At 39.5% G+C, this 24,091-nt stretch overlaps 1 protein-coding gene across 1 annotated transcript; it reads left to right on the forward strand.

Moving 5' to 3' along the window:
• Positions 1 to 75: 75 nt before the first annotated feature.
• Positions 76 to 24,089, forward strand: LOC118425522. Its single transcript, XM_035834415.1, has 8 exons — positions 76 to 326; positions 8,137 to 8,412; positions 10,390 to 10,493; positions 18,032 to 18,177; positions 18,616 to 19,136; positions 19,694 to 19,795; positions 21,141 to 21,276; positions 22,020 to 24,089. Exons 1-8 carry the CDS (start codon positions 272 to 274, stop codon positions 22,150 to 22,152), a joined length of 1,473 nt encoding a protein of 490 aa, XP_035690308.1. The 5' UTR covers positions 76 to 271; the 3' UTR covers positions 22,153 to 24,089.
• Positions 24,090 to 24,091: the final 2 nt, after the last annotated feature.

Consider the following 24,091-nt stretch of genomic DNA (forward strand, 5'->3'; position numbering starts at 1 on the left):
GTTATTTAAACAACATGAGTGAAAAGTATAAAGTACATCATCCCTAGAGTGATAGTGGGAGAGTCTAATTAGTTCTGCCCGTCATAGAACACTTGGTTGATAGGTTACCCCACGTAGGCGCGGTCGGAGCATATTTGAATAAGTAATCTTGAAAAATATTATATTTCCGGGGTTCCTAGAGTCACGTAGATCACTCTAGATATGCTTTCACTCGTGCCGCGGGCTGCCCAGGGCGCTAGTCGTGCCCGATCCGGCAGGGGAGGCGCCAGGCATGGGCTGCGGGAGCTCCTTCGCTGTGTCACCGCCTAAACCTGTGCAAATCAACGGTACGTTTAACCACCTGTTAATACTTGTTGGATGGGCAATATCAATACGTATAAGCAGCATATCTATGGCAGCTTTTGTTTTCCTTTAGTGTAGCCCGTATTTGTTTACTACAGTACCGTAAAGACTACTGAGTGGACCATTGTTTACTAAAAATATTAGCACAAAATTAGTCATAAATTAAGGTATCAAGATTTTTACGGAGCGTAGGAGGAGTAATAAAACAAGATTGATACCAACAGGAAAATGATGCCCAAAGCAAAGGAAAGCCTTAATTTTAAGGTTAGTCATTTTTACAGGTACTTCTGTAACCTAATAGCTAGATACGATATTCCATATCCAATCTGCTTACAATTTATTGCTGTTGTGTTTTGGGCCTGAAGCCAATACATTTTTATCCATAATCATAAAAACATGTCATTGCCCGTGATTAAGTGCTTTATAAGATGGAGTTAATAACTTGCCCTGAAGTGTCCAAAGGTTCAAACAAACGGTTTCTATAAGCACCGAATAAACCACTGAGTGAAGCAAAGGAGGTGGTTTATTAGGTGCTTCATCCAACTATGCCTGATGTACATGTAATAAGTATGCCGTATGTAACATGCATTGGCATAATACCGGTCATAAGCCTTATACCGGTCGATTAAAAATAGTGGAACTTAAAGAGATCTACACATGCAACAATAGTTATTTCTGAGGTATGCACACTTCAGACATCTAGGTGTCCAATACATCATTTACAAAGCATCGATAACAATGCATTCGAAGACAACAAGGCCAAAAGTTTTCAGGTCATTTTCGGGGCAGGCGAGCTCGTCGTGGGACAAACACACTGTCACGTTCATCGCCAGATTTGTAGATAATAATCACATGTGCTCACGGCACAAGACGAGCATGATTCAACAGCAATCTTGAATTTCTTTTGGTGACCTACAACTCGCGTAAAAGTGTGAGGAACCGTTGCATTATCGCCCGGATCTACGGCTGAATGGGTCAAATTGAACGTACGCCGCCATTTTCCCGCCATTTTTAATGCTACGGCCAGCAGTAAAGTTTTACGTCATAGCGGTTGTGACGGATCAAAATTGAATGAAAATTCTTGTCAGTATACGCCCATTTTCTCATGACTTTTTGTATGCTCATGCAGATTTTTGTTTTGTGCAACTACTTACAGGAAAGAAAGGAACAACAGAGGATGTATAAAGGTACATAGCGGCAGTTGATTGTGCCGTGTTTCGTTCGACCGGTATAGTGCACCCCCTTCCAACCACGCGCCCGTTCTCCGTGCAATTCCGCGGTGTGTTCCAATTACGATATTATGTTTTTAGCAGGACCAGAGAGACAAAATAATTTACACAGAAGAAGTGACAAAGGTAAGCTGTAACAGCAACATGTAACTGGAGAAAATGATGCGTTGATCATTTGCCAAATTAGCATTGCTTGAGAAATTGCAGTAAACCGACCGGTATTATGCCAATGGATGTTAATAAGTATGCCTTATGTAATAAGTATACATATTATAAGTATGAATACAATATAATATGAAGTTTTTATTTTTTTTATTTACTTAGGGTTCACCGCAAAACAAGGTTCGTGGAGCCACTCAAACATTTTGGGTTACAATGTGTGTACCGTATTGTGAAGAAATATGTCTGTTAACCCTTGACTTAAACAGTCAACCCTAATAACCTGTTTAAACATGACTGAAACTAAATATGTGAATAACATTTATAAACGGATCATAAAGCCATTGTCATATATCAAACTGACACATAAGTGCGACAAGTCCACATTTTAACATAAATCACACACCTTTAGGCATTAGGAGTCATAAAGGTCAAATTACAAGTAACTTAAAGACCTTTTTTTACATAACATGATCATGAGATTTCTGTAACGTTATGTCATAACAGGCTGAGGTTTACTGTAGAAAGTGCAAGTCACATCCTACTACGTAGGGGTGGGCGCCGTCACCAAGAAAAATAGTGAACCAGATAATGGACCGATTAGAAAATGAACAGATTACATGTATATCGGCAGTCATATTCACACCTTTGGGGGCTTGATGATGAAATGAAATAGCAAGAGCAAAGTATCTAGTAGTTTATACGGTCAACTGAGTCAAGCCTTTATTAGCGGCCACATTTGCATAGCCACCACCTGGCCATTGCGTTCACTTTTTGTCGGTCCCTTGGATTTTTCCCATTGACCTAAGCATTAAGAAACAGTCTATATCGGCCACCTGTCAAACGCGGCCATATTATTTCCGGTCCGTAGATACAGAAACACTGTCTATTGCGACCATACAGCGTTCCACCATATGTCACCCTGTGCCAGGTTTATGATCGTAGTTTACGAGGATTTGGAGTTCCTGACAGGGTCATTTTGGCAGTAGTGGCAGGTATGCATGCCTTGAACGTTAGAGCGCAAGTCTTTGTCAGCGATTTTACCAACATTGCGCAAGGTAATCAATCATTTTTGGTAGATTTGACTTTGATGTAACTTATTGCACAAGGTCAATCAATCAGCATTTTCTCTATAGCTGCCTGTCTTTACTAGCCACATTTCTCCAGTCCCTTGAGTGGCCACTATAGACAGGTTTGACCGTATTAATTTCTATCAAATTTCCAGTCAAACTACAACCACTTTCAGTTAACCCCGAAATTTTCAGTCCCCATAGACACATGTCAAAGGCGATGTTGTGTCTATCGAGGCCGCTATCACCCACAGTTGAGGACGCAAGTTATTTACATTCAGGTCCAGGTTCAGGTTCAGACCTGTACCTGATCCTCTGGTCCTGAATTAGACCTGTACCTGAATTTTCTATACCAGTACCCACCCTTACATCCAATAGCAAATGGAAACAAAAATCTACAAAATTTTAAGAGGACTTTTTTTGTGCCATATCATGAAAAAATTGGTTTTGAAATCGTTTGGTATTTCAGTTTTTAACCTTACTTGCCAGTGCCTGCGTTTGACAGTTGCTTTGTATTACGACCAAGCACTGCCCTGAGAGTTTGTGGATCAGGTGAACTCAGTCAATCCTCTTCGGTGCCAGCTGTCGCATTAACGGTACACACACCAATTCTTCTTTGACGGGTCCTTAGAAGTGCGCGGCAAAAAAGTGACGAAAGGGTCTGGGTTTGAGTTCAGATTTCTCATAATCTGTTGTGAAATGACATTTAACACTGGCAAGGCTGTAAGAAGTGATGTGTTTTTGGTTAATATTGGTTTCACGCCATCGCCTCATTTCCTTGTATGCCTACGTGTAGAAAGACAGTGATTCGCCCCGTTGACCCAGATTCACCGTACCTGCGTTCTTTGAGCCGTGTTGCTATGCCTCGCATGTCAGGTTATTGTGAAAATCTCAGTGTTACGATTTTTTTGTTGTTGCTTGATTATACCCAGGGATATTCTCTTTCCGACAATATCAGTAATTTTTATGACTAAACTAGAGGTGATGGGTTTAATTCCACTTTTTTGTGCATATTTTAATACTCTTCCAAAAATTCAAAAAAGTAGAGAGGGTGAAGAAACTGACACCAGGTTGTTCTTAAAAGTTTCAAAAAGCTAGAGGGATACCCTTCCTGCTTCAGATGTATTTCCTGGAAGAGACGGCCTCTCAACTCGAGGGTGCGCAGCCTCGAATTGAGACCCCCGATAAACTGGGTTGTGCACCGTTAAGCTGTAAGAAATCCCTCCATCTTATTAGCCTGTCTGGCGCTATTCTAGGGTTCTCGTTGGATAAACTCTAATTCTTTACTTCCTACTCCATTCTGAGTCACCAGGTCTCCCTTAAGGTGGTATCTCACTGGACTTGGGACACCTGTGCGGCACTGCGGAGTTCGTTCACTGCGGCACTATTGTCACCGATTTTTTATTATTTAGTTATTGCCTGCCTAAGTGCCTAGGCCAGGGACTGGCCCCTTGCTCCGCTACGTTAGAAGTCTTTAGTTATTGTGTAATACGCAAAAGTATGACTTAGAAGACAACAAAATACAGAAAACGTAAGAAAATTCTTTCTTTATCTCTGACATTTATTGAGTCATCTACGAACCCTGCAGTGCCGCACTGGTGCCCCAAGTGCAGTGAGATACCATCTTAAGTCTCTGTCTCAATCTCCTTCCTTTGACTGTGTGTGTTGGGGGTGGGTTACCATTACAGAAATTTCAGGTACAGGTCTAGAGGACCATCAGGATTGTCTGTGAAAACTTTTGAATTGGCAATACTCAAAACAATGGTCCATTTCAAGGCAATCTATTTGGTGAAGTTTCCGAATCCCATCAGTACTGACGTTTTAAAACCCCATCTTCACGTAAACAACGCTGCCTCCATACGTACGACCCCTATAGTAGTCGCGCCTATATCACTTACCACGACTCACAAAGAAATTTGAACTCCCTTTAATAAAATCGTAGCTAAAAGCCAGATTCCGGATGTTGATAGCATTATTCAGGGATCCACGCGTGGAGGTGACAACCGGCCTTTGTTAGAGGTGGATCGCATCTTAAAATAACTCATCCAATTACTGCAAATGTCACTCAATCCACCCCAAGCATCAGAAACATGCTGTGACTACAAAGGCTTCATTGAGCGCCAAGTGTATTATTATTAATATTCCATTACCAGCAAGGCTCAGCTCCAGCTGTAATTTTTTTTTTCATTCCATTCATTGCTTGGAAGCCCTTGTTGTTAGTTTTCGTGCTGTGAATGATTCAGTCATCCTAAGCTCACAATAGTGCATTTTCATCAATGTCATGTCACGAAGTTTAGATTTTTCAAATGGACAGGATGAGATTTTTTGTCTTAACTTTCAGTATCTTGTCTTAACATTTTGTAACTTTCCGTCCGAGGATGGGATGACAGGACCTGAGTTCTATTTTTTTAAGTTAATATGCAAGCAGATGAAGAATTGATTTTCTCCTAAATATCTTAGCATCAGAACAGAAACGAAAAGAAAGGAAAAGAAGACATTTCAAATTTGTAACAAAATTGAGAAATGTGTGGATGCTGTCCTTGGTGCTGAATCGAGTTTTCTCTTGCAGTGGCACCAGGCCAGTGTTCTCTTCAGGCCGTTTCAGCATATTCCCGTATGCTGTGATTTAGATCCCATATGCTGTGATTTGGGCACCTATGCTGGGATTTGGGCCCCATTGCTATGTTTCAACCAACAACGGGGAGTTTTCTGTACTTTGTAACAAAGGTAAAAGTTGGCTATATTTAACTATCTTTGACCCTTAGAATGCAGGAAATAGTGTTTAAGGGACTTAAAATTTTCTGGAGGAGGATTCCCCTCAGACCTTTTACAATGCTCACACTTGCATTGATCATTTTGCTGCACTAATATGCTCCTTTGTTGCGAAAAAATTGTGGGCAACTGTTAGTGATGTGAAATGCATCTAGAATGACCAAATTAATCCTAAACTGTTGACCTCAATCTGTCCGTGAGTATATATCCTTGGTTCTGAATCTCATGGATTGTGCGGAGTTTATATGGCTTTCTCTCGCAGTGAACATTTTACCAGGTTGCAGTAGGCACTAGACACGTGCGATGTGAAATGCATATAAAATGAACCAATTACCTGCAAGCTGTCATTCAATCTGTCCGTGGGTATCTCTATAATCAGAAACATGCTGTGACTACAAGAACTCATTGTGCGGCAGGTGTACATCATAATTCCACTTCCAGGGACATTTTTTTCAAAATATGGAAGCTGATAATTACATTGTAGGCTAGATTTTCATATGAAGATTTTTACCATAACTATGACAACAATACTGAAACAAAAATAAACACTAAAAATCTATAACAATTTAGACAAGTCAAGTCAAAGTCATCTTTACAACAATTGAAACAGGTACAATGTACTTGGCAAAGGGATCTAAGGCTAGTTCACCTTTTTCCGTGGGGTAACATATATCCGTTGTTTCTACATTGAGCATGGTATTCAGGGATATCACGTAGATGGACCGTGAGTTCAAAAGGCACTAGTTTAAAAATATTTGCAATTTCTATGCAATTTTAAAACACAGTTTGTTGACTTATATCCCCAAATACCCTGTTTTTAATAACAACGGACATAGGTTACAAAATGTACGTCGTGGATAAAGGTGAACTAGCGTTATATTAAATAAGGCTTAATAGTAACACTAATATACTAATAGCACATAGATTTTAAGCTATACAATAGAGTCCATTCCAAGACACCGTGCGGATGTTTGTTGCCATTGTTTAGAATTGATTTTAAAGTTTTGTAATTATATGTGTAGGACATTTGATAATTCAGAAATATTTTTAAGACTATTTGAACTTTATAAATATTTCCCTGGTCCTGTAAAACTTTGGAAATATTCATGGTGTGGAATTGGATACTTCTAATGGTTTCTAAATAATGATAACAGCATTCTACCATTATTTACCATTTTCTACCATTTTCTACCATTTTTTGTAAATGGTTCAGTGGGCTGGGAAGATAGCAATTCACACATCCTTGCAAAGCATGGTTGGGTGCCATGCAACAATGGCCCACCACAAAGGATCCACCAGTGCCCAGCAGTGAAATCTAAAAATATACAGATGCAACAATAGGGCTTACTTTTAGGGGGGCAATAAACTAATTTCACCATTTGGCAAAGTTTACAAATATTTGTAAATATTTGTAAATGTGAAATATTCATGCAGAAGTTTCACAATTCTTCTAAATAAAGATATTTTTGTACAGTTACTTTCAAAATATTTCTAAAATATTCAAAGGAATTCAAAAAGATAAGTATTTTCTTAAGTCAATTTTTTGAAAAGAATTTAATTATTGTGGCTCAGATATTCTTTTATTCAAAATAATTCAGACTAATTATAAATATCGCCTAAAAACCCGCATGGTGACTTGGAATGGACTCTATTGAAAGAAGACATAATGCACAATGTAAACTGCAAAGACGAAGTGTTACATCTTGTGTGACTACTTGCAACATACATTAATCTTGTCCAAACTGCACTTAGGTTCTATGCTATACGATATAGAAAGGAGACTCAGTGAGGAGCTATGTGTCTAGATATAGATTCTTTTGTTTTCTTTTGTATTCTTAAGTTGTTTGTGAATTGAAAAATGTGTTCATGTCCTTGGTACTGAACCTTGTGGAACTATTGAGTTCCTTGGGTTTTTCTCCCATTAAACCAGGGTTGTAGCTAGTGCTCGTTCTTCCGTCTTTTGATGGAATTTTGCAGTTGGGGACGGAAAAGAAATTTGCCCATTCCGTCCTCTGTGATGGACAAAAATATATTTATGTCAAGATATAAAAAAAATGAAAACCTTGTGTAATTTTTTCACCAAAACAGATACTGCTGAACAGCATAGGTACCGGCAAAATCTACACCTCAAAATGCAGGACCCCTAAATTTTCCAGGACCCCAGACCCCCCTTTTGGCGCTCGATGCGATTCCCAGTCAAAATCGAGGGAACGGAAAACGATTTCAGGCTGGCTACAACCCTGCATTGAACATTGATACTAGGTCACAGTAGCCACTAGGCATCTGTTTGCAATGTGATGCACACCTTACAATGACAAGTTACTGTAAACTGTCACTAAATCTGCCCGTGAGTACCTCTATAATCAGAAACATGCTGTGACTATAAGGAATTCATTGTGTGACAGATATGTGTACACCAATATTCCATTTCTAATGACTCTTTTGTAACATGCAAAATATGAGAACCACCCATTTTCTTGTAACTAGATGTTTACAAAAGTGTTTTACTGTTTCAGGTCTTGAGCAAATGTCTTAAATGTATTTTTCTACGTCTAATTTTCCAGTCATAGAGCCAACCAGTATATTTGTGGACACTGCAGCACAAGGTGAAAGCCAAGTCCAGTTTGAAAGGAAGCTTTCCTTATCCGTCAAATACCATCAAGGGGGACAAACAGTTTCAAGTTCAACGCCTAACTTCTCCAAGGAAAGAGTAGCGGAGTCAAGTCCAACCACGTCTTCCTTACAAAACAGCCAGGAAGAAAATATGGCGTCATCACAAGCAGCAGACATCATGATCAGTGGGGACGGAAACGACCGGGACTTCATTAATTTTTTGTCCAGTAAGTAACTATCCCAACTTTTATACATGTATGATGCTAGATTTTTGTGTTCCTTCATGAGGGAATGATAAATGAATATTCTCTGTGGATATAGTCTTTGAGATTTAATTAACTTTTTATAGTCTTAATGAGCAAAATCATAGAAAAAATATATATCTCTTATTCTATTTTCAACAACTTTCACACAACGTTTCATGCTGAATTCAGAAGAATGTAACGCTAGTTCACCTTTATCCGCGGGGTAACCTTTATCCGTTGTTTAAAAAAACTAGGTATCTAGGGATTTCAATTCGACGGACGGTGGTTTTAAATTGGTAAACAAGCTGTATTTTAAAAATATTGCACTTTCAAACCACTGTCCATCCACTTGATATCCCTAAACACCCCCTGGTTTTAAGACAGTGAATATAGGTTACCCCAAGCATAAAGGTGAACTAGCGTTAGTAGTAGTAGAGTGGTTTATTGTTCAAAACAAATATGAAGTTAAAAGCAGCCGATGTTCATTTTTTGTACAGTATTGTTAAACAAATACGATTAACAAACGCAACAGATACAACTAATTACATTGAAAATACATACATTAAAAACGAAAAAATAATATGAACTATTTTGAATTAAGATTCCCCTTTTTGTTATGCTTAGAATAAATCAAAGAAGGCAACAACGCAAAATTTGGTCAACTTGGAAATCAAAGCTGCACGGCTAATCCTTGAGGATTGCAAGCCTCATGTTGCACAATAACACATACATTTAAAGTACCCAGAAGCAAGAAGATACCATTAGTGATGCCTCTGATGTTTTTTTTTAATCTATCATCTGTTGCAGTGTGAAGGACATGTAGCCTGAAGGCTGCCCAATTAGGCCACACCAATTTTATTTGTTGTTTCTGGGATTTCCCGACCCAATTTTTTCTGATTTGAAAAAAAAAAAAAGAACTTTTAATTGATGGTCACACCTTGACAAAATTTCACAGCCTCTCCTTTCTCAAATCAACTATGGGTCTCAAATTCCAGTAGCTGTACGTGCCCAATTTGGACAGTGCGTTAATCATTTTTCTTCAAACTTTGGACTTTGCTACCAGGGACCCCCTTAATGTTGAAAGTTTAGGTTTTCCTGTTTGATTTCTCCTACCCCCAACTTTTGGAAAAAAATGTTTTTTTTTAGTTGTTTTTTTTACCAACTGACCCAATTTTTTTCTGAAAAAAATTAGAGAAACAACAAATAAAATTGGTGTGGCCTTAGCGCTAACATCCATTACCAAAATACCACCAGGTTTACTGCAATTTCTCAATATACTAATTTAGCAAATGACCTACGCATCTAATTTTTAGAAGCTAGAAGTCTGTAAAGGGCTATACATGTTACTGTTGTGTCTAGGGGTGGGTACCAGTACAGAAAATTCAGGTATAAGTATGGTCCAGGTCCAGAGGATCAGGTACAGGTATTTTGCTACAAATGATTCTGTTTGGTGGACTATCCAATTGCAATGTCCACTGGCATTTCCAAGTCCTATTTTCATGTAAAATACACTACCTGTCTTTGTTTCAGACTAAATTTGACTGTAAAAACTTGGTAAAAATGACTATCAACTCTCCTTTACTTCACTCTAGTTATTTTCTTGGACTTATAATTATAAGCACCAAAACATGGTGGAGTATACAATGTCAACTGGCATTTTAGAATCCTATCTTCATGTATAAAAACTGCCTCGAGCTCTGTTTTAGACCTTGTCCACTCTCTTCAGCTTTGCTCTAGTTATTTTCTTGGACTAACGAAGCCCCCAAACTGTCTGGTATTATCTGTTCATTTTCAGTCCAAAACCCGGTCCACTGATTTTTTTTCAGGTCCGTTTTTACTGGACCGGTCCAACAAGGAAAAAAAAAAAAAAATTTTGTACTGGTACACTGTACCCACCCCTACATGTTACTGTTGTCTGTATTGTGTACATGTATTGACTGTGGTGTGTTCTGTGTGTAGGAGAGTTGTGTAGAGAAGGACTGATGGTGTGGAATGAGGGAAGAAAAGAACCCACAGCTGGGTCCAACCCCTCTCTGCGAGCACAGGCCATAGTAGAAGCAAAGGCAGGACAATATATATATATATATAAGCGTACTGTTTCACTCTTCTTTAGGCACTGTCATCTCATTTTCCTAAATGTCAAACTTCTCTGTAGCGGCCACTCATCAAGGGACTGGAGAAATATGGCCATAATAGACAGGTGGCCACTTTAGAAAAAATGCTGATCAATTTACCATGAGTTGCACATGATTTCAGTACCCACGGATCTTTCTCACCAAGTAACATTGTCTCAAAGTCAAAAGTCAAATCTATAAATTTTATGATCATTGATATTGACATGCGAAATGTTGGTAAATTTGCCAACAAAGACTTGCGCTCTAACGTTCAAAGCACACATACCTTCCCCTACCGCCAAAAGGACCCTGTCAGGAACTCCAAACCCTTGCAAACTACAATTTTAATCTGGCCGTGACGGCCTTGGACAGGTGGCCGCTATTGACTATTTCTTAATGCTTACATGTAGGTACATTGGAAATATCCAAGGAACCGACAAAAAGTGACCGCAATGGCAAGGTGGTCACTATGGAAAGGTAGCCGCTAATACAGGTTTGACTGTAGTCACTGTGTCTCTCTGAAGATCAAGTATACTCTCCAAGGAGAGGTTCGGCTCCAGCTGCTTTTTGTGTTTTAGGTCTTTTTGTCCGGATTTCTGTTTTGAACTGTTTTCTTTATGTCAGCTGTCTAACAGCAAGAAAGTAGTATAAAAGACAAACCCTGACAAAAACGCCTGAAACACATTAAAAAATAGCCAAAGCCTAACCTCTGCTTATATCAAATATGCTGCAAAAGAAAATAATGAATAATGAGAAAAACCACACACATTAAACCACTGCAAAAATGTCACCATTTACTGTTACTATTCAATTTGTCACGAAATGATTAATGCATGGAAATACATTGTGCGTCTTGCAGATAATGATGTTTGTCTTCCCCTTCAGTGCTCAGAAATACAAATGTATGTGCAAACATGAAAGACAGTTGTAAATTGTTTTCTATTTGAGGGGAAATTCCTCTTTGAAATGTACCCAGCAGGAGCATACTGTCAAGGTAGTCCGCATGAAGGTGAAGGTTGTTTCGTAGCCTTTTAGGTTACAGGGCAGTGGGCTGTTATATACTGGGTTTAGGGCATGTTATTGGAAGGTGGAAGCAATCCCTCTCCTTCCACCACCTTTTACCTACCCAACTGAAGTCAGGTAACGCTAGTTCACCTTTATCCGTAGGGTGTTACCTTTATCCGTTCTTTTTAAGAGAAATGAATTTAGGGATATCAAGTCGACAGATGGTGGTTTCAAACTGCAATATTTTGATAATAATACAATTTGAAACTACCGCCCATCGACTTGATATCCCTGAATACCCTGTTCAGGGACACAACGGATATAGTTTACTACACGGATTAAGCTGAATTAACGTTACCCATTTTTACACCTGGGAAAAAAATACCTATCCCAAAGACACAACGTTTATCAAGGAATGTCAGGAATCAAACGAAAGTGATCTTTAAATTTGTAACACTTGTTCACCTTTAACGGTGGGGTATCCTATATCCGTTTCTTTTTCAAAACGGTATTCAGGAATATCAATTGCAATATCTTTAAAAAACTGCAGTTTAAAACCATCGTCCATCTATTTGATATACATAAATACTAGTACCTTGTTTTGAAAAACTACAGATATAGGTTACCCTACGGATAAAGGTGAACTAGCGTTTTATGCTAGTGCATCCACTTGACCAATCAATGGTCAAGTGGATCAAAACTACAAAAACTATCAAACATGTAATTTTTGTACAATATTGTCAGTTCATCATATTGCTATTGTATGTAGACTTGAACAGTGTTGCTCGAGATCCAATTCTTGGTTTAAACTTTATTCATACTGACAGCTTGCATGCAAAGAGAAACCCCTCACACTTATTTTTGGATTAGTAATGAAGACTTGGTATACATGCACTTAAGATATAATGTTACATGTTACCTGTAATAGTAACCATCATGAACAAATACGGAATCAGGTCAAAAGACACTGTATTGCAATAAACCCATGGCCTATATATAAATATCCAAATTGCTTCGTTTCTGAAAGTAAAGATCAAGTGACAGATGAAATATCAAGGGGGACAATTTAATTTGTCGGGGCTGTACTCCAATCTGTTTGAGAGCAGGAACGTGCAAAGGGATGCAAATTAGTTTCAGAGGTTACAGTCGTGGTCGCATCTGGCAACCCGGAGGCCTCAATCTAAATCAGAGCCGTGATGGAAATAATGTCATATGCCGAAAATGAGGAGGGGTTTTCGGAAAACCCTGTCTATTCCTGACAGCAAAAAAAGCCTGTCCTGTCTAAAAAGAGGGTCTGCATGTTGTAAGCAATACAAGAGCATTTTTAGTGTGACACAATTTATGGCATACAAAGCCTAACAAAATGAAACATTATCTTGTTATTTCTGTGCATATGAGATAAAAAACATGTGGTTCTATAGCTCACAACTTGTACTTTGGTTTAAAAAATACCCTCTTGGCAGATAAGTGTTAATTGGCTACTTAACATTTGACAGAACCGACTCTGTGTGCATGGACCGTCTATAGTTGGGTATCTCATGATAATTTGTATCAACTTACTGTAAATGCATTTAAGTTCGCGGGGATTTAATTTCGCGGTAGCGGGAAAAGGGACTTTTCGCGGTGGTTTTAATTTCGCAGTAGCACCATGTACTGTAGTCTCTTACAGCCATGGAAAACCACCGCGAACATTTCTGCATTTACAGTAGTGTCAAGTGTCTGACTTAAGCTGTAAGCATGGCCAAGAACCCCCATGCAAACCCTCTTTTCAGACTGGACAGGGTTTTCCGAAAACCCATATTAGGAGCCAGTCCAGATGCGTGCTATATTTTGTCCTTTGGAAATCTGAGCCACGACAATGTGTTTCCTTGGATCAAAAAGAAGAAGACAAGAAGATAGCAGATGGCTCAGGGGAAATCTTAAGGCGAATTAGGCCACAGCAAGTAAATCATATGGATGACATCCTTTGTAGACTCCAAATTTAATGAGAGAGGGCGAAACAAAAACAAGATGGGTGAAAAAACAAGATATCTAGATTTTCAAAGTAGATGCCATAAATGTTGTAACAAGAATTGAAGCGATAAATCATGGTCACAAATTGAGAACTACAATCATGGCTGCCACATTGGTGCCACTTTTACTATCAAAGCTTCAACAACGGTCATGGCTGCATGTACATGTTCCTATAAAGGACATTCAAGGCTACAACATATTTTCCCCATTTTGCCATGTTTTTTTTCTCAAAATCAGGCAATGACTGACATTCATGCAAATTACTTGCCGTAGCGTTATGTTTACTTCCTGAAATTGTACAAACTGTACCTTAAGCTGTACTTTCAATCTAGCACAATCACATGAAGAACAAGGACATTGTAATAGCTAGAAGCAAGGATAATATAAATGTCACAAAGCTGGCCTCCTTGTTTGAAGTTGGCAATACTTTTCAGGTAGCCCTTTCAACAGAGAAGCTTTGATATGATATCCCACTTTAAAGTGATGTGAGTAAGGATAAAGCTACAGCTGTGTGGTGCGTTGGATACACCCGATCCCTTGATCTTAGAAGTTTAACAATGCACAGTCCGGTCAGTCCTTGGATGGGGACCAACCAAAAATGGTACGACCATGCTGTAAATCGTTCAATAAAGCTGGAAAATGAGCAAACATACATAACATACATTGGAAATAGGTAATGACATTGTACTACTTTCATAGAATGCCTCTTCTCCTATCAGGATTATTTACCACTAACCAGAAGGTGAGAGCCAAGGTTAAGAAGAGGGATGGTACGCCCCCTGTCAGCGACTCTGAGCTTCTCTCGGAATGGCGGGAATACTTCAGTTCCTTGCTAAACAACACCAGTAACTCCACAAAAGAACTTCCACTACCAGCAGAACATGACCTCCCTATACCTGACCACCCACCATCCCTGGAGGAAACAGAGTTAGCTGTGAAGCAACTCAAGCGCAGGAAAGCTCCTGGCCTGGATGATGGAGTCACAGCGGAAGCCCTTCAAGGTGGTGGTACTACAATAGTCAAAGCCCTCCACTCCTTTTGCGTTGAAGTATACACCTCTCATGTTCCGCCTGACCAGTGGACTACAAATATCATCATCCCACTACCCAAGAAAGGTGACCTAACACAGATGACAAACTACAGGGGAATTTCACTCATGTCTATCGCTGCTAAAGTCTATAACAAGATTCTTCTCAACCGAATCCGCAGACAAGTCGATCCCATTTTAAGGAAAAACCAGGCAGGATTCAGGGAAGGACGTAGTTGTGCGCAGCAAATACACATCCTCAGAAGAATCATGGAAGGTTTTAAAAACCAACAACTGCCATTATGGGTAACTTTTATTGACTTTAAGAAAGCGTTTGACTGTATAGACAGGGAAGTTATGTTCGCCGTATTACGCCACTATGGCATCCCTGAACCAGTGGTAAAGGCCATAAGTGTTTTGTACAGTAGCTCTAAGAGTGTTGTCATGGTTGATGGGCATGTGTCACAGTGCTTCCAGGTGTCTTCTGGAGTCCTACAGGGTGATGTCTTGGCACCTTTTCTCTTTATCATTCTCATTGATTATCTTATGAGGAGGGCCACAGTAGAACCCGACTCAGGTATTGTGACTCACCCCAGAGCGTCCAGTCGATACCCGGCTAAGCGGATAAATGATTTGGATTTTGCCGATGATATTGCTCTATTAGAGTCATCGGGTCCAAGAGCACAAGAACAACTCACTAAAACTGCTACTGCAGCATCCGACTTAGGTCTTGTTGTTAGTGTCCTTAAGACGGAATACATGTGTTATAATGACAATCCAATTCCCCCACTTCTTGTGTATGACAAACCGATTAAGCATGTACAGGATTTTAAATACCTTGGCTCTATGATGGCCTCAACAAGTAGTGACCTTAAGAAGCGTAGAGCTTTAGCATGGGTAGCTTTCTGGGACTTAGAACATCTATGGAGAAGTAATAGTATCCCTATTGCTGTTAAAGTAAGACTGTTTAAGGCCTCGTGTGTTTCAGTACTTACTTATGGATGTGAATCCTGGGTTATTACTAAGGTGATGGAGTGCAGAATTAACTCGTTTGCAACATCTTGTTACCGTGTCATGTTAAACATCAAGAGGCTTGACCGGGTGCCTAATTCTGTAATCTACAAACTGACCAACACAAAACCCTTGATTGAGCATGTAAGGTCAAGACAGTTGGACTACCTGGGTCACTTACTGCGAATGCCTGAGGACGAGCCCGCCTGTCTCTATTCGCTGTACTTACCATCACATGGCAAACGCAGGCGAGGTCGCCAACCCATGTCCTACCTGCAGTACATACAGCAGCTGCTGGGGGACGAAAGCGGCCTACTTACACCGGGGCAGATCAAAACCCTGGCTGCCGACAAGAAACATTGGAGACTTGCAGTCGCCCGCCTTGCGGCCGACCGATAGTATACCACTAACATGCATTGGCATAATACCGGTCATAAGCCTTATACCAGTCGGTTAAAAATAGTGGAACTTAATGAGATCTACACATGCAACAATAGTTATTTCTGAGGTATGCACACTTCAGACATCTAGGTGTCCAATACATAATTTACAAAGCATCGATAACAATGCATTCAAAGACAACAAGGCCAAAAGTTTTAGGGTCATTTTTGGGGCAGGCGAGCTCGTCGTGGGACAAACACACTGTCACGTTCATCGCCAGATTTGTAGATAATAAGCACATGTGCTCACGGCACAAGACGAACATGATTCAACAGCAATCTTGAATTTCTTTTGGTGACCTACAACTCGTGTAAAAGTGTGAGGAACCGTTGCATTATCGCCCGGATCTACGGCTGAATGGGTCAAATTGAACGTACGCCGCCATTTCCCGCCATTTTTAATGCTACGGCCCGCAGTAAAGTTTTACGTCATAGCGGTTGTGACGGACCAAAATTAAATGAAAATTCTTGTCAGTATACGCCCATTTTCTCATGACTTTTTGTATGCTCATGCAGATTTTTGTTTTGTGCAACTACTAACAGGAAAGAAAGGAACAACAGAGGATGTATAAAGGTACATAGCGGCAGTTAATTGTGCCGTGTTTCGTTCGGCCGGTATAGTGCACCCCCTTCCAGCCACGCGCCCGTTCTCCGTGCAATTCCGCGGTGTGTTCCAATTACGATATCATGTTTTTAGCAGGACCAGAGAGACAAAATAATTTACACAGAAGAAGTGGCAAAGGTAAGCTGTAACAGCAACATGTAACTGGAGAAAATGATGCGTTGATCATTTGCCAAATTAGCATTGCTTGAGAAATTGCAGTAAACCGACCGGTATTATGCCAATGGATGTTACAACTAAAGCTGAAAAATATACTTCAAGCCCTAAGCAAAGTCAAAAAGGACATTGTGTATGAAAGGACAAAAACATAGAATTCATTGTTTGCTGTGTGTTCAGTCATTTATTAGATTTCAAACAACAACAATTCAATTTCCCGACCACTTAGATTTCATGATGTGAGCATATTTTTTGCCTACTCGCATCAATTTTGGGGTGCCCAGAAGATGTCATTCATTAATCAAATCAATTTTGCCTATTAGTAAGCTAAGTGAATGTAGATGGGCATATGTTACTCAAGAGGTTCACAGCAGTGTCTTGCTGCACATAGACCAGCTACATGTACATGTAGTGCAGCTTCTTCTACTAGAGTCCTTTCCTAGAACCCTGGACTTGGTGCTGAATATTGTGCTGTTATTACAGATGCCTTCCATGTACTGTTTTGCTCACTATTTGGATTCTTCATTTTGTGCTTTGACTTCTCCCAGCTAAACTAAAACTCTACTAGAAAGCACCATAATGTCATTTCCTGACTGTATCATCTATTTATTTATTTGTTTATCTATACCGTGTCCAACAAACACAGTGCTTAGCACAATGCTCTCCAGGCGTGCCCTGTACAGAATAACATACACAGAATATCATAAACAAAGAAACAAGAGAAACTTAACAATAAAAAAAACAAAATAACAGTATATAAAATAATAAGAGTACATCAAATCAGAATCATAAAAATCAAGGTCAATGTGGCAAGTTAGAGAACAGTTGTGCAGGGTTCTAGCCAGCGAATGGGCAAACAAAACTTTGCCCATTCCACCCTCTGTGACGGACATAAATTGGTATGTTAAGATACTAATTAAACCAAGGTGAGTCTATCAGCAAAGTTTGCCCCTCAAAATAAAGGAGATAGCATTTCAGTGGGTCTAGATTTCAAAATTATCCTTGGGAGCATGCCCCCTTGACACCCCCTAGGAATCGTCACACCTTTGACAAAAATTTCCATTCAAAATCCAGGGGACTGAAAAAAATTTCAGGCTGGCCAGAACACTGCAGTAGTGATGTCTTAACAGCTTCTTTGCATGATGTGAATGTTTTTCCTTACAAGCTTTCAAAAGTATTTTCCTTACTTCTTTGCGATTTTTTTCTTCTTCAGGCCTTCGTCATAGTGTTGAGCAGCAACGCGGTTCGGTCTCAACACTGCACTGACGAGGTATCACTGGCCTACATCTCCAACAAGGCCATGTTCCCTGTGGCTATGGAGTCCTTTGATAAGATCTACCGGGATCTGGATTTTGGCATGTAGGTAGCATTATCAGTAAACTGTGTCAAGGACTCAGGAAATAGATACTACTGTTTCAGTACTGCAAGGGTCTTTTACATTTTGGAATTACTTACTAATATATTGTCTGATACTCTTCAGCAGTTTCCAAGCAGGGTTGAATAATTGAATTGTACATAATGCAATTGACAGTCATGGTCATCAATTACTAATGATACTGGCACCATTTATTTGCTACCATGACCAAATAGACACTGATATTTTATTGGTTTACGTTTCTCCTATACAATAAAAGCTAGCCGTAATATTACTCTCAGTCCAAGTTTAGACCATAATACGTCCCACATTTGTCGTTGTGAGATTTAGCCTAGTTGCTGTAAACACATTTGATGTAAAACTTAACTTCGGGCATGCCAACATTACCTGTAAGCTGAAAAGATTTGCCGTTTCTTCAACAGGAAGTTGACACTTGCCAAGCTGAACTGGATGTTTTTCACCAATGACGAGGAGTGTCAGAAGAGCTTGCCCACTCTGGTCACCACCATCAGATCCTCCCTCAACATCCTCTCACAAACAGACGGAGTCGTGTCCACATACCAAGTCAGTCAGCTGTACGTCAACGACAAGGAGAAGACGCAGGAGGCCACGCCCGGATTCTGGGAGCGAAAGTTCGGAAACGTGAGGACAAACATTCCTTGGGTGGAATTCAAGAAGGCATTCCAGGAGGAATACCAGCACAAGCTTGATAAACATTTTCCCGGAAAACAACAAGAGTTTTTGATGAGACTCATCAATAAGGACTTGCTTGATGGGAGTCCGCGGTTTCATCGGGAGGCGTACGATAATTTCTGCGGGACGCAGGTCAACAAACCCCATGGGTTTTATAGCAGACTGAAGGAGTATTGCGGCAGTAAGCACGCCATGAGGGAGGTCTTTAGTATGGACTCCACGGTCCGGTTGTCGGCAATACAGAATCTGGGTAACGTCTATTCTTATTGAGTCATAAAGTTCTTTGTATACAATTAGTATATAGTAAACCTGCAGGCATTTTGATGACTGTCTGTCAACTTCCTCAATACTGACTGGTACATGTACTACTTTGCACTGCAGCTAGGTGTCGCTGCTGCATTGTGAAGACTGTAGTCCCAAACATTACTGCAGTAGATTTTCTGATGTACAAAAACTTTGTTAACCAGGGATTTACCAATTTGATGAAACTATGCATACTCTAGTCATCATAAAATGATTTTGCTTTTTAAAGCATTTTTGAGAGTGTAGTTGTATTTTATTTACAATTTCCTACGCCATTTCCTATGTGATTTTCATATTGCTGCGAAGCTTTTATATTCAGTATATTCTCTGGCAAAACATTAACCTTACATACCATGCAGTGTTGATATACTACATACCATGCAGTGCTGATATACTTTCTAGAGTCAATTGCTTAACTGTAACATTTCTTACCATTTTCCTAAGTGTCCTCAGGTAATCAATTATTTGTCTGTGCAGTATCTAATGTTTTTCTGCTTACCCCAGGCAAATTTAAGACACCTGGTGTGGTGTCTTCTCTCAAGAAGCTCCTTGTAGATGAAGATCCGAACATCCGGGCTGTTGCATCCATTGCACTGGGCAAGACAGGTACATTGTAACAGTATCCTTGGTTAGACAACACCTTAGGAACTGTTGAGATGGAATTGTCCAGGATTTCTAACCTCCATTAACAAATTTAGGCTTACCTTTTTATTCAGGGTTATTTTCTTTTACCTGTCAAGGACATATACAATGTGATATTCTTGATGTGTATAAGCTTATTCTAATGTGATGTAACAGTGGATAAAAGTGACTTGCACTGGTGCAAGTTTGGTTTGAGAGTAACATCTATTATCATAATACCGGTACGTTTACGACGATTTCTCTAGCCATACTGATTTGACAAATTGTCAACGCATCATTTTCTCCAGTTACATGTTGCTGTTATAGGTTACCCTTGCCACTTCGTCTGTGTAAATTTTCTGCCACTCTTGTCCTGCTAAAAGCGTAATATTGTAATTGTAACACGCCGCGGAATTACACGGCGAACGGGCGCGTGGTTGGGAGGGGGTAAAAAATACCGGTAGGAAGAAACACGGCACAATTAACTGCCGCTATGTACATTTATACATCCTCTGATGTTCCTCCTTTTTCTGTCAGTAAATGCATAAAACATAAACCTGCATGAGCATACAAAATGTCATGAGAAAACGGACGTATACTGTCAAGAATTTTCATTTAACTTCTGTCCGTCACAACCGCTATGACGTAACACTTCACTGCTAGCGTAGATATAAAAATGGCGGGAAAATGGCTGCGTACGTTCAATTTTGCCCATTCAGTCGTAGATTCGGCGTATTATGCAACGGTTCTTCACACTTTTACATGAGTTGTAGGTCACCAACAGAAATTCAAGATTGTTGTTGAATCATGTTCGTCTTGTGCCGTGAGCATGTGTAATTATGATCTATAAATTTGGCAATGAATGTGACAGTGTGTTCGTCCCACGACGAGCTGCCTACCCCGAAAAAGATACTGAAAACTTTTGGCCTTGTTGTCTTCGAATGCATTGTTATCGATGCTTTGTAAATGATGTATTGGACACCTAGATGTCTGAAGTGTGCACAGCTCAGAAATAACTATTGTTGCATGTGTAGATCTCTTTAAGTTCCAGTATTTTTAATCTACCGGTATAAGTCTTACTACCGGTATTATGCCAATGCATGTTACTTGCACCACACCAATTTTACATGCACAAACTTGCATAATTTATATACTATGCATGTGGTATTTTGAGCCCTGATAGCTAACAAAAAACTGAAATCTTTTTGTCTTCCTTTGGGGTTTCTTTGTAGATTGAGAACCAGGAAGTTGAAGTTTGTGTCGTCTACATGTATGATTCTCAGTCAAGCATTTTGCTAGATACAAGTTTGACCACCAAATGTCTCTGCAGGCACGTGTACACCGGACATAGTGGAAGCACTGGTCAACCTTCTGAAGGATGAAGACAGATTGGTACGTGAGAGCACGTGTGTGTCGCTGGGTTACCTACAGGCCCAGGATGCTGTACCCCACGTCATTAACGCTTGGTGAGTAATGTACTTTGAATCTCAACTGAACATATCTGACAGCTAGGTTAGGATCTAAAGCACTAGCCTTGCAGTTGATAAACATAGCAGGATTTCTTCTTATCATCATAATGGTCACAGAATGTACTTGCATGTACGTATACTGACGAGGGCTGTCATAGTCATTGACTTTAAAAGTCGTTGATTCAGGCAGTCCATAAAATTATGTAGAAGTCATCACATGAACATATTTGACTGTATTTCAAAGGCCAGGTGGTATTTCAAAGGCCAGGTGGCCCTTATGATGAGGTGGTCAATAGTACAGGTTTGACTGTATATCTATGGCCAGGTGGCCCTTATGTAGAGGTGGTCACTAGTGCAGGTTTGACAGTATATCAATGGCCAGGTGGTCCTTATGTAGATGTGGTCACCAGGAACGGTTTGACTGTAACTCTAGTTCACCTTTATCCGCGGGGTAACCTATGTCCGTTGTGTTGTTAAACAGGGTATCCAGGGATATCAAGTCGATGGACGGTAGTTTCAAATCGTACTATTTTCAAAATATTGCAGCTTGAAACTATCATCTGTCGACTTGATACCCCTAAATACGTTGTTCTTAAATAGAACGAATAAAGGTTACCCTAAGGATAAAGGTGAACTAAAGTTGCATCATTGGCCAGGTGGCCCTTATATAGGGTGGGCAATTTTACAGGTTTGACCATATTGTACATACTTTAGGTGACCTTGACCTTTTTACTCCATAGGAGGAATGACCCCATCTCCCATGTCCGAGAAGCGGCGCAGGCAGCCCTGCGTGTGATTGGTGGAGAAGAGGCCAACCAAGCCGTCCACATCACGCAGGTGCTGACCAGGGAGATGAACGACCTGGCCAAGTGATCTTTTATTGTCCAGTGAAACAAAAACATGCCTTAAAGTACCAGAGTTAAAACCAGGATTGATGTACAGGATTGATGTTCAAACCTAGGATTGATGCTCAAAAATTTGTATTTTCCCAGCAGGACTATGATAGAGTGGAATTCGTTATCACTAAGCACAGGAGAGGCATCTTCGTTTGATAGTTTTAAAGAGCATTTACTGATAGTGTAAAAGCTAGGTCTAATAGGTCGTTCAGTGTAATATAACCAGCTACTACCATGCCAAGTGCCTGTGAAGCTGGTGTGTTACGCCGAATGGTGGTTATACCGGGTATATAGATACAGAATGATATAGATACAGAAAACTGTATAAAGTGGTACCAAGGCCAGGCGCCTAAGCATTTGCACATTCAAATAATACTTGTAGTACACAATTTACAAAAAGCGTTTGAAGCACTTTTCAAAGACGTGGGAATCTTCGGAAAATTGCAATCTTTTATTCAAGGCTATCAAATTTTTGTCACAGTATATGCCTGCTCTATGTTTTTAAGTCAAAATATTGTGGGTAGAAACAGGCACCAAACCCTCTCCCAATGCAGGTGTTTGCCACTTTGCATATAAGACTACATTTTTCATAAGGTGTACATGTCTTGCATAGGGCTTTGTGCATTTTTATCAAGATTTGTATGTTTTATGTGATTCAGGTGTTTTTCACTATGCTTTTCGTATAATTTGTGAATACTTAGCCACCCTGTGGATAATAACAGGTATAGATTTATATCAAAAGGTATATAAATTGATATCTATAAACCAGCTGATGAATACTGGGTAACGTTGTAAAATAATACATAATATTATACAAGTATTGTGGTAATACACTGTTGTATAAATACAAAGTCTTAGACTCAGATCAAAATTATTCTATCCATCACGTATTCACGTCAATGAAGTTTAGACATACAGGTCAAAGATATGCCAAAAAGCAGTTACTCAAGCAACTGGATATGATTTTGGAAACGGTCAGATGCTTTAGACAACCAGTCTTTCATCAGTGACACTGGAGAAGTCTTGTTCAAGAGATTTTTTATATCCTAGCTATGAATTGATATGCAAAAGAGATTAGTTATCTAGTTCATGGTGTCTTAAACATTTTCAAAATCATATCCAGTTTCTTGAGTAACTGCTTTTTAATGCAGTAAGTATTTACTTTCATGGAACTAAACTGTACAACGACTATTTTGTCATTTTGTGAGCAGAATTTTCCCCCCGATGTATAGGTAAGATTGGTACATGTGGGAACACATTGTCAGGTGTGAAATATTGTTCAGTTTTTGACCCTGTAATGTTAGAAGCTACTACTTTGACTATGGCATCATATATTTTTGTACAGTGTCAGGTATTCTGTAATTTTATGAGTAGAATTCTACACCAGATTTGTAACTAAAAGTGTTATGAAGAAGACATTGTGCCAGTATTCAATAACGTTCAAAGTTTTTAATTTTTAAGTGTTTTATGTTCTTGGTAGCTACATGTGTACTGCTGTGACAGAGGCATCATATATTTTTGTACTGTCCTGTTTTATTTTTGTGCTTGAATTTTTGTGTGTATTATATGCGACTAATGTAGTGTCATTTTCTTATTTATAGAAAAGAAATGTGTGTTTTTGTAGCGGATTGGCCCACGATAAATCAGGTAATCTCATTAATATTCATTAACAAGGCACCCGTAAATACGTAAAAGGTTTTTCTGAGGCTGGAAAGGCGGAATTGATATCGTAAAGCATTGCTGCAAGAGTCAACCTTGTGTGGTAGCATTGTACATGTTGTAAGTCTAGGAATCATGGTAAGCGTCCTATATAATACTGTACAGATTTTACAAGAACTATGTGTATTTTTAAAAATTATTTGTATAAGAGTGTACTTGCTATTCTACAGAATACAAAGATTCACCTGGGCAAAACG

Source organism: Branchiostoma floridae, chromosome 11, assembly GCF_000003815.2.
Source record: "Branchiostoma floridae strain S238N-H82 chromosome 11, Bfl_VNyyK, whole genome shotgun sequence".
NCBI lineage: Eukaryota > Metazoa > Chordata > Leptocardii > Amphioxiformes > Branchiostomatidae > Branchiostoma > Branchiostoma floridae.